Raw genomic sequence first — 11,542 nt, 5'->3', positions numbered from 1 at the left:
GCAACGCGCTATTTGGAAGCAAAGATGATGAAGTTTCATCTTACATACTTTGGGCATGTTGTTAAAAGTTTTTTCTTGGAGAGGTACAACTTGCTTGAGAAGGTGGTGGATCAGCAAAAGAGAGGAAGACCCTCAACCAGCTGGGTTGACATGGTGACTGTGACAATGGACTTGAGTGTGTCAGAGATTGTGAGAATGTCACAGGATAGGACAGTGTTCAGATAGGTTGTTCACTGTGAGTCATACTCAACTTGATGGCACCTAACAACAACTTGTACCTTATGCATTTCTTTCAGAATGGCAGGTTTTCCAGTTGGCATAGCTCTTCCACAGAGAGCTTTGAGCAAGAAAAGGCATGAAGCTCCTTCGGTGCCTTCCTGGCCCCGATCCCATAAACCCCTTGTCAATTCTTGCTTCTCCCCACTGCAGCTGTCACTGTACCTTCCATACCTTCACTCAGCATTATTTTTACGTTATATTCACTCTGCAGAGCTTTTAGCTTTTGTGTCACTGATCAACCAGAATCTACTTTTTTAGAGAAAAAAAAAGTTTCTGGAAAAAATGACATTTCCGCGTGATTAGTGTACAGTTTTAGGGAGGTCTGGCAGCGTAGCACAAGGGGTGTTGTACTTCTGACCCAAAGGTGGGACCTGTCTAACATTTGAATCCACTTCAAGGAAAAGATAGACAGTCTCCTCCCATGTGATTTGCAGCCTTGGAAATCTTGCTGGCGGGTTAGTTGTTAATCAGATTCAATGGCAGTGGATTTTGATGTGTTGTAGTTTGGGGTGGGGGTGTGTGTGGTTTTGGGGTTGGTTTTTTTTTTTCATTTAAACCTTTAAATATGAAAGTGACTAATAATGAGAAGGAAAGTTAGGATTGAATAACTATCAGTGTAAATTTGGCACTCAGCACACACTAATTTGCTCTGCACAATAACTTTCATAGGAGTTGAGACAGTAGTTATCCTGGCATTGTGGGTAAAGAAACAGGGACCCATGGAAGTTAAATGATGTGTGCCTAAACACAATTACATATGTGACAGTGCTAGACTTTAAAACTAGCATTATTTAAACACAGACTCCTCTGTGTTCCTCTTTTTTTACTACACGTTAAGGAATGCATGCATTAGCATTGTGTATTTTCTCAAGACCTATTCAGTCTGTATGCTGAGCAATTTATTTGAAAAACTAGACTCTATGAAGAATGCAAGAATGTGGCATCAGGATTAGAAGATTCATCAATAACCTTCAATAGTGCTGGTGGCCTAGTGGCAAGAAGCTTTGCTGCAATCTTGAAGGACTGCAATTCGAGGCCACCAGCTGCTCCACAGAAGAAAGATGGGCAGTGTCCTCCCATGGGATTAACAGCCTCTGAAAAACCTGTCAGAGGGTTAGTTATGTCAGGAAGTTCCGACTCTGTGGCACACAACCACAAAATGCAGACAACACAAACTTAACTTGCTGAAAGTGAAGACTTGAAGCACTGATTGCAGAAGATCAAAGAATATAGTCTTCAGTATGGATTGCTTCTCAACACCAAGAAAACAAAAATTCTCAGCACTGGGCCAATAGTCAACACCATGATACAGGGAGGAAAGATTGAAACTGTCAATGACTTCATCTTACTTGGATCTACAATAAGTACTCTTGGCATAAACAGACCAGGACACATACTGGGAAAGTCTATAGTCAGAAATCGCTCCAAACTATTGAAGAGCAATGATTTCAGTTTGAGGACTAAGGTGTACCTGATTCATGCCATCATTTTGTTGATTACTTTCTATGCATCTGTGAGCTGGACAATTAATAAGGATGACAGAAGAAGAATTGATGCTTTTGAGATGTGGTGTTGGAGAAGAGTACTGAATATCCCATGGACTGCCAAAAAATCAAATGGATGTCTTAAAGAAGGTGCAGCTGGAGAGTTCTTTTTTGTTTGTTTTTAACTTTTTTCTTTTTTCATTCCTTGTTGCACATTCCACTCCCTTTCCTGTCCCTTCCTAGACCACCCTGCAATGCACCTCTTGTTCCAAATTGTTTTCATACATATAAGGCATAATCATATGTTCCTTTCAGACAGTTCTTCCCCTCATCTGTTCTAATGCAGTGTTCATTATCTATCCACTCTTTCTTCATTCCCTACCCATCCCACCCCCATGTCGGTCCTATTTTGTAACAGCAGTGTTATGCAGTATTTGTCCTTTTGTAACTGAGATATTTCACCTAGCATAATGTACTCAAGGTCCCTTCATGCTGTGTAATGTTTTACTCTTTGATTGCTTTTTCAGTGCTGCAAAGTATTCCACTGTGTAGATGTACCATAGTTTTCCTATCTTTTTATTTGTTGACGGGCACTTGGGTTGCTTCTGTCTCTTTGCTATTATGAATAATGTCGTAAAAAAACATGAGTGTGCACAGAGTGTTCTTTAGAGGCAAAGGTGATCAAACTTCATCTTACAAACTTGGAAGATGTTGCTAGGAGAGGCTGGAAAGGTAGAGGGTCAGCAAAGGAGAGGAAGTCCCTCAACCAGATGAATTGACACAGTGACTGCGGCAATGAAGTTGAGTATGTCAGAGGTTGTGAAGATAGTACAGGATACAACAAGGTTCAGATCTGTTGTTCATGCGATCATTATGGGCCATACTCGACAGCACTTAATAATAACAATGTTGTTTCTCTTAGGAAAGTGTCTCATTAAGGAAGTGAGTTGGTCAGGCAAGGCATATGAGTGAAAAAAAAAAAAAGAAAAAAAAACTAAGACTGTTGGATCTTAGCTGTACTTAAAATTTTCTTTATAAAGAAAGTTTCCATGACCAACTTCATAGCAATTTCAAAATGGTTTAACATAAAACAGTAACTAAAACAAAGCTTGGCTTTTACAAAAAAAAAAAAGAGAAAAAATGATGACTTTGTTGGCAGATATTTCAGTGTATATTTTCACCACAGTTTTAAAATATGCCTCTCCTTTTAAGAATAGACATAAATTTTTGAAACTCTGTTTATTTAACAGGATTTGCTGGTTCTTGAAGAACAAGAGGTGAGTGATTGTGTGGAAATATTTGTGCCTGCTGTGTTCTGCCTCATGTGAGTGTCCTTCTCCCTGCATCAGGAGTACAGCTTTTTCTTTTAGTCAAGCCACTATTTGCATGCTGGGAGTCCATTAACACTGAAAGATTTTACTGACGTGTTTTTCCATGGTGCATTTTAGAAGTATCCATCCAACTAGATGTAAAGATATAAAAAAGTGAGCAAGTTATTTAAGTCTTCTTGAAATCATTCCAATTTTAATCTTATGATCCAGGTAAGTAATGAAGCTTGAATTTTCATGAAATTAAAGATAGAGCATTTCCACCCTAAAACACCTGGGAGCACATTTAGCAAGAGATACACAAAATGCTATCTTTATTTGCATCTTTCTGTTGCCTGCTCTCTCCATTTTATGTTTTTTTTTAAAAACAGCATTTATTTTTTGAGTGTATATCAAATGTAGGGAAATAGCCAAGATATTATCAATAAGCAATTAAATAAAAAATTTAGTTCCTACAAAGTCCTTCGTGTGTATGCATGTATTAATATATTTGTCTTATTTTGACAGAAGTTCTTTCTGTATGCTTTTTTCCAGGAGTTTTACAGCGTTAGTTTTAATAGTTAAGTCCTTGCTCCATTTTGAGTTTCTGAGCTGTTTTGGTTTGGTTGGGTTTTATTCTGAGTTGGTTTTTTATGTGTAGTGTGAGATATGAATCTTGTTTCATTTTTTCTAGAAGTTTATATTAATTTAATCTCATCTTTCCAATTGACTTTGTTTAGTTTTTAGTGGTTTGATATGTTTGTTTGGGTGGGGTTTTTTCTTTTTTCAAAATTTGCTATGTTATTAGTCTGTTTTCTAGTTCACTTATTTTAGTTCACTTATTTTCTCTTTTTTCTTTTCTGCTGAGTATTTCTTCCAATTTCTAATTCACTTGCTTTATTTTTCAGTTGAAATAATTCTATTTTACTATGCTTTCAGTTTTCTTATTGAATTAATTTTGTTCTTCAATTATTTTCTCCTAATTTCTGTTAGATTTTTCTGTATGTTTTTTATAATCTGTTATACTGACATTTCCTCTTTAATTGCCTTAATAGTTTATTTATTTTAATTTTTATTTTATATTGGTTTGCCTTACACAGTCTTTTAAGTATGCATGTTTTTACATAAAGCATAAGCCTTTCATTAAGTCCCAGTCTTTTTCTTCCAGTTACTCAGTCCAAACTTGGAAAAACCTTTAACTCCTGTCTTTCCCTTCACATCTCACATTGTCAGTACAGGCTGCTGACTCTTCTTCAGAATATATCGATCCTTTCCAACACTTCAACCACAAATACTGTGGCCTGGTGACAACACCACTGTCATCTCTTGGCTGAACTGGGCCTTGTCTCCTGACTCTTCACTCTGATTCCACCCTTCCTCTCTTTTGTTTTTCACATAACATCCAAATGATCCTTTTAAAATATGACAAATCAGATCATCTCTGTATTCAGATGTCCCTAATAGCTTCCCCTTCCACTAAAAATAAAGCCCAGACCCCTTCCCCTGGCTCAAGAGAACCTACATAATCAGCTTTCTGTTCCCTCTCTGGTTCACTGCTACTATGAGCTGCTGCTGAGTCTGCCCAGACCCACTATGGCCCTGGCAGCAAAACAAAGCCCCATGCAGTCCTGGACCATCCTCCACAAGAGCTGCGGAAATTAGCCAATGGAAATCTTCCTCTTAGCAGGAGCCCACTATTCCCCAAGAGATTCTCATGAGTTACACCCTTACTAGACCAAAATACTTCTCAGAAAGACCTTTCTTGCCACTGTATCTAAAAGAACACTTAACGTTTTCATTAAGTTGTTTATTAAGTTGGTTCTAGAATGTAAGCACATCAAGGTACTGACTTTCGTTTACAGCTGGGTGATGCTTTGTAAGTAGTTTCAAGTGCTTACCAAGGCCTAACACCACCAGTCTTTCTGAAATCTCCACCTATGACAGGAGGAACTTCCATACAATTTATTATTTAAAGCAGGATACTTTTGATAGTGATTAGTAATAATTAATACCAGGACAACAGACAAACAGATTCAGCTAGGCAGGCCTCTCCTGACTAACATGTATATATAATCTTCCTGCCTATGAGAAGATCCTATTCCCTTGATGCACAGACCCTAAAAGGCCCCTTCCCTGCAACCCTGTATGCCTCATGGACTCTGTAGGCCTTCATTCTGACCCTGGCAGCTTCTGATAAAGACAGACCAAGGCCTTGCATCATAGTCTTTCTGGAGCCTTCATTTGGAGCTGGAGGGATCCCCACCAACAGTCCTGGGTGCACAGTGCCAACCTCAAAGCAATCCCATAAAAGTTTTTAGAAGTTGTAGCAAATTTTCAAGCATCACTGCTACTGCTTATAAGTCTCAACTTTGACTCAGCTCACAACTATCCTAAGAAGATTGTGCTTTAGTATTTAAATGGGCACTAGATCAAAAATCAAGAGCAACGGTGTCTCTCTGGAGACTAAGGTGTGCCTGACACAGGCCATGGTCTTTGCAATCATTTGTTATGCATCAGAGAGTTGGACATTGACTAGGGAGGACAGAAGGAGAATTGATGCCTTTGAGCTGTGGTGCTGGAGAAGTGTATTGATTGTACCACGGACTGCCAAGAAAACAAACAGATTCATCCTGGAGAGAATTAAACCAAGCAACTCCTTGGAGGCAAGGATTCTGGAGCTTTGTCTGACATACTTTGGGCATGTTGCAAGGAGGGACAGGTCCTTGGAGAGGGACATCATGCTTGGGAGGGTGGAGGGACAGCGCAAGAGGGAAGACCCTCTATGAGATGGATTGATTCAGTGACTGGGGTAATCGGGATGGATGTGTCAGAGGCAGTGCGATTGGCATAGGATAGAGCAGGGTTTAGGGCTGTTGTACATAGGGTTGCTATGAGTCGCAAACAACTCGACGGCACATAACAACAACAACAGATCAAAAATCAGAGGAGCTCTGGGGGCCTAGTGGTAAGAAACTGCAATCCCAAAAGCATGAGGTTCAAATCCACCACCAGCTCCACAGAAGAAAGCTGGGCAATCTACTCTTGTGCTATTAACTGCCTCTGAAAAACCTCTGGAGGAGGAGCTATGAGTCGGTTCTGACTCAGCGGCACACAATAACAACAACAGATCAAAAGTCAGAAGTCAGTTCTCCTTTCCAGTCCTACCATCTAGGACCAGCTTTATGGGCGAGTGTTTGCCCTTCACCAGGTTGTGTAGTCCTGTCTATAGAACGGAAATGTGCACTTTAGTAGATCAAAGCAAAGCATTAAAAATAAGACCCTGTGGACTGCTGTCTGATCCCATGTCTCTTTTTTCTCCTTTCCTGTATTCTATCCTGCATTTGGTAGTTATCATTCCCACAGTATCAGCTTTTAACTCACTATTTAAATTTGAGAACAGTAAACTGAGCATTTGCACCAGCTACGTTTAGATTGGGTTGGTTTGGTTTCTTTCCTGTGCACATCTGTTTTGACTTTTTGAGATTAAATGACTACACACTGGGGAGAATGAGCATTTAGTATAAATTGCCTGCGATTTCATTTCTGTTTCTGAAAGAACCCACAAGATATCAGCCAGAGTGTTGTGTTCAGCTCTGAATTCAAATTAGCTGTCCTTAGCAATCGGGGTTTGGATTGTTGATGAGTTAGTGGAAAGATGATGCGGGTCCTGAGTTCCTGCGGACCATTTATTTTGAGTACTATTTTGCCACAGAATGAACATGCACCTTGCAGATGCCATTAGTAATAAGATTACAAATTAACTAGTTCCTTCAGAAGCATCTGTCCTCATTAGTAAGCTATAAAAATATAATTTTTGTGAAAAAATATTATTTTTCATATTGGTTGAAATTACAGTTGATGCAGGGCAAAATTTGGTTGAGTATATTCCTAGCGACTAAAGTTTTGTCTTCCTAAATAATGAGTGGGAATAATTACATATTTTCAAGACAGTTTGTTTTGATAATAAAAGTAATTGAAACTCCCTCTTCCCCCCCCCATTGTCTTATCGCAAGGGCTCTGTGAATTTCAAGTTTGGGGTCCTTTTTGCCAAAGATGGGCAGCTCACTGACGATGAAATGTTCAGCAATGGTGAGTAGTCGCCTCTTTCTGCCAGGTGGAGACTCTGTCCTGCCTCCTTGTGGTTGGTTTTGTTCATTTTATTCTGGTAAAATGTACCACAAGGCATTTGCCATTTTATAACCATTTTTAAATGTATAATTCAGTGATACTAATTGAACCAGAAAGCTCTGGTGGTGTAGTGCATAGAGAGTTGCACTGTTAACCCACCTGTCATGCCTCTCTCTCTGGCAATTTAAATCCACCAGCTGTTCTTCAGGAGAAAGGTGGACAATCTCCTTCTGTGTGATTTACAACCTCTGAAAAACCAGTGAAGGGTCAGCTATGAGTTGATTCTAACTCTCAAAGGCAAAGAGTTATTTATTTGTTTGGAGTTTTTACACTTATTATACCATGCTGCCATATCCCGAAGTTTTGCATCACCGCAAACGGAATCTCAGTACCTCTTCAGCAGAGGGAGCTCTCATTCCCTCCTCCCTTAAGCCCCTGGTAACTTCTGGTTCTATGCATTTGCCTGTTTAGATACTTCTTATAAGAGAGATCATACAATATTTGTTACTTTGTGTCTGACATAGTTCTTTCAGCATAATGTTTTCAGGGTTTGTCATGCATAGCATGATTCAGATTGTATTTCACTTTTTTACTAAATAATGTGTGTGTGTGTGTGTGTGTGTGTGTGTGTGTACACACACACAACATTTTCTTCCTCAATTCTGTGAGCCTAGCAGTCCTTAGACATCCCCATGTATCTTGATATCACATCTCCCTTGGGTCTAAGGAGGTTCAAAGCACAAGGACCCTAGGTCCAAGGAACACATCCACTCCTTACTATTTTTTCTTAATATCTTTCCTATCTCTGTTCATTTATTTATTGTTCTTTTAGATCTCAAATGAGATTGAATCAAAATATAACCTAATTCTGTAAATTGTTTCCTGCTTCATTAACATGGCTACCTCTAATCCTACCAGCTTCATTAATATCAACAGTAATAACTCATTGCCACAGTATCAGAACTGTTCAAAGCTGACCCTCCAGTGGGTTTTCAGAGTATGTAAAATCACACAGGCTGTTAAAGGCTGCCTGTCTTTCTCCAAAAGAGCAGCTGGTAGGTTTGAAATGTCCATCTTTTGAGTGACTGTACAACTCCTTACCAACTAGGTCATCATGTTGTTGTTGTTGTTAAGTGCTGTCGAGTCACAGACGACTCATAGCGACCCTATGAAGGAGAGTCCTCGATGCTTGGGTGCCTTTCATCCTCTCTCCAGGTTCATAGTGTTTCCAGAGGCAAGCTATTACAGAAGTGGATGCCACTCCTCCTTCTAAGCTTAGTTCATCATAGCTTAGGATTTATAGCATATAGGAGAATTACATAAAATCATAAAATGGAGGATAATTGCAGAATACTGAGAATCACAGCTCAGCTAAGTTGGTACTTGGAGGACACATTCAGTCCATAACATCAGAATTTCTGGGTGATATAATAATATTGTTGTTGTTGCTTGCCATTGAGTGAACAAAAGGATTGATGCCTTTCTAGAACTATTGTCATTTATCAAAGTTCATAGAGTTTCTAGAGGCATGTTGTTAGGAAGTGGATGCCACCCAGCTTTCAAGTTGTAATATTATGTTTACATTTTAGATTTACAATTTAGAGAGCACTCGTGGCCTAGTGGCAAGGAACTCTGCTGCAGTCTCAAAGACACACAGTTCAAATCCATCAGCTGTTCCATGGGAGAAGGATGGACAGTCTTCTCCCGTGCAATTAACTGCCTCTGAAAACCACTGGAGAGTCAGCTGTGGGTCTGTTCTGACTCAATAGTACACAAAAACTACAACAACAACGTGTTTAAATTTAGAGAAACCATCACCCTGTTTTGTCACAGTAACTATACAGTTTTATAGTCCATGTTTTTCCACTTTCTCTCCAACAGTTGTCATTTTTCTGGACTATTTATTTTGGTTTTATAATAGCCATCCTTTGTTATTGTTATGTGCCATTGAGTCAGTACCAACTCGTAGCTAACCCCCTAGTGTTTTCTCAGAGTCAGTAAATTGAATGGAAGAAGACTGCCCATCTTTCTTCCTTGGAGCACCTGTTAGATTCAGGTCCTAGGCCTTTGGGTTTGCTGCACAACTCCTTGCCCCTGGGTCGCCAGAGCTCTCTAATAGGAAAACAAAAATACTCTCCATTTGCCAAAGGAAAACACTATAACACTATTGTAGATGGACAGGAGACTGAGGTTGTTGACAATTTCTTCTTGCTTGAATCCACAGTCAGTAACCTTGGTACCGGCAGTCAAGAAATCAAAAAACGTATTGCATTGGGAAAATCTGCAGTCCAGGACCTCTCCAAGGTACAGTGATGTCAGTTTAGAAACTAAGGTGCACCTGAGTCAAGCCATGCTCTTTGCAGTTACTTTCTATGGATTTGAAAATTGAACAAGTAATAAGAGTGACAGAAGAAGAATCTATGCTTTTGAGTTGTGGTATGTGAGAGGAGTACTCAATATCCCATGGACTACCAGACTAACAGGCAAGTCTGCATGGAGAAAGTGTCACCAGGATGCTCTTTAGAGGCAACGATGGTAAAATTTCATCTCACGTACTTTGCATTTGTTGTTAGGAAGGGCCAGTCCTTGGGAAAAAGACATCATGGTTGGAAAGGTGGAGGGCCAGCATCAGAGAGGAAGATCCACAACAAGATAGATTGACACAGTATCTGTAAAAATAGGCTTAAGTGTATTGGAGCTGGTGAGAATGGCACAGGATAGGGCAAGTTCAGATCCACTGTTTATAGGGTCACTATGAGCAACATAGTAGACTTGATGGCACATAACACCACCACCATCAAAACAACAAAAACAACCCAGGTAAAAATTAGGTCACTCATAATAACAACATTATTAATAAAAAGCAATGTTAAAATAAAATTATATTAAACTACTAATAGAAATTGATTGAAGATTAGTTAATATACAATTTGTAAATCAGAGTTGCATTTCAGCTTTGCTGTTGTTAGGTGACATCAAGTTGACTGTGATGCCTCACAAGCCTATGAACAGATCCTGTGCCATCTCCAAAAACTCTGACATGCTTGAGCCCATTGTTAACCATCACTCTGTCAGTTCATCTTGTTGAGGATCTTCCTCTCTTTCTCTGGCACTTTTTCCTATCCTCATGATGTCTTTTTCCAAAGAGTGGCCCCTTCTGACAACATGCTTCAAGTATGTGAGATGAGTTTTACCATCCTTGCCGCTAAGCATCATCAGCCTGATTGCCTTCCTCCAAGGCATGTGTTTGTTCTTTTGATTGTCCATTGGTTACACACTACTATTCTCCAGTACCACAATTCAAAGGAGTTAGTTCTTCTATCATCCTTATCATTGTCCAACTAAGCCCATGGCTTGAATCAGGTGTACTTTAGTCTTTAAACAGACATCTTTATTCTCTCGAACTTTGGGAAAGTTCTTGACAGCAGATTTCCCAAATACAACATGTCTTTTTCTTTCTTAACTGTTGTTACCGTAGGTGTTGATTGTGGATCCAAGTAAAATGAAATCGTTGACAATTTGAATCTTTTTTACGTCTTATCATGATGTTGCCTGTTGGTCTAGTGGTGAGGATTTTTGTTTCTTGACATTGAGGTGAAATGTAACATTTCAACTAGGGAATAAAAAGTGTTCAAGAGGAAAGAACTTCCAAAGGTTTTTATTCAACATTGCCAAGGCAATGAAGTCAAAGAACTGTTATATAATAATAAGCTCATTGCCATTGAGTTGAACCTTAGCTGACTCTTCCAAAGGGATTTCAGAGGCTATAAATCACATGGAAGGAGAATGCCCATCTCTCTTCCACAGAACCACTGCTTGTTTAAAACTGCCAGAGAGGTACCATCTTTGAGTTAGAAGTGCAGTTCCCTACATACTATGCCCCAGGTGTCACCAAACTATATAATAACAGTTTCCCCTTAAAACACAGCTTCTAGTCTGACCTGGGAGTGTCTTTCTCAAAACTGACTGCACATAGATAATTCTTCAAATGATAACAACTCTTAACGCAGGTTGAACTTTACTAAAAAGCTAAGTTGTTATTGTTTGTCTTGGTGGCATAATGCATATTCATCAAGCTGATAATCAAAAGGTCAGTTCTAATTCAAAAGCCCCTCAGCCGGAGAAAATAAGCTGTCTCCTCTTACAAAGATTTATAGCCTCAAAGTTCAATGGAAATTCACTCTGAGACTATGAGATGGAACTGACTAAACAGCAGTGGATTATAGCTTGTTCTAAAAGTGACTTTTAGGAGCCAGTTTCCTCAACGTCTAAAATTAACAAGGCAATCAGTAGCTCATGTGGATCATCTAAACCTTCATGGAACCCAAAACTTGAACTAAACAA

At 39.3% G+C, this 11,542-nt stretch overlaps 1 protein-coding gene across 3 annotated transcripts in view; it reads left to right on the top strand.

Moving 5' to 3' along the window:
* The window catches only part of GARNL3 (GTPase activating Rap/RanGAP domain-like 3), a 243,864-nt gene that overhangs the window by 157,961 nt on the left and 74,361 nt on the right, over nucleotides 1-11,542 (top strand). For all 3 annotated transcript variants that reach the window (XM_006892544.1, XM_006892543.1, XM_006892542.1), the window contains 2 exons: nucleotides 3,014-3,040; nucleotides 7,084-7,159. In XM_006892544.1, the coding sequence (XP_006892606.1) occupies nucleotides 3,014-3,040; nucleotides 7,084-7,159 (103 nt within the window). The remainder of the gene's footprint in view (nucleotides 1-3,013; nucleotides 3,041-7,083; nucleotides 7,160-11,542) is intronic.

Source organism: Elephantulus edwardii, unplaced genomic scaffold, assembly GCF_000299155.1.
Source record: "Elephantulus edwardii isolate Elephantulus edwardi_28Jun2011 unplaced genomic scaffold, EleEdw1.0 scaffold00116, whole genome shotgun sequence".
Taxonomy (NCBI): Eukaryota; Metazoa; Chordata; class Mammalia; order Macroscelidea; family Macroscelididae; genus Elephantulus; species Elephantulus edwardii.
Note: the sequence above shows the minus strand (reverse complement) of the source record. Positions and strands in the feature narration are given on the sequence as shown.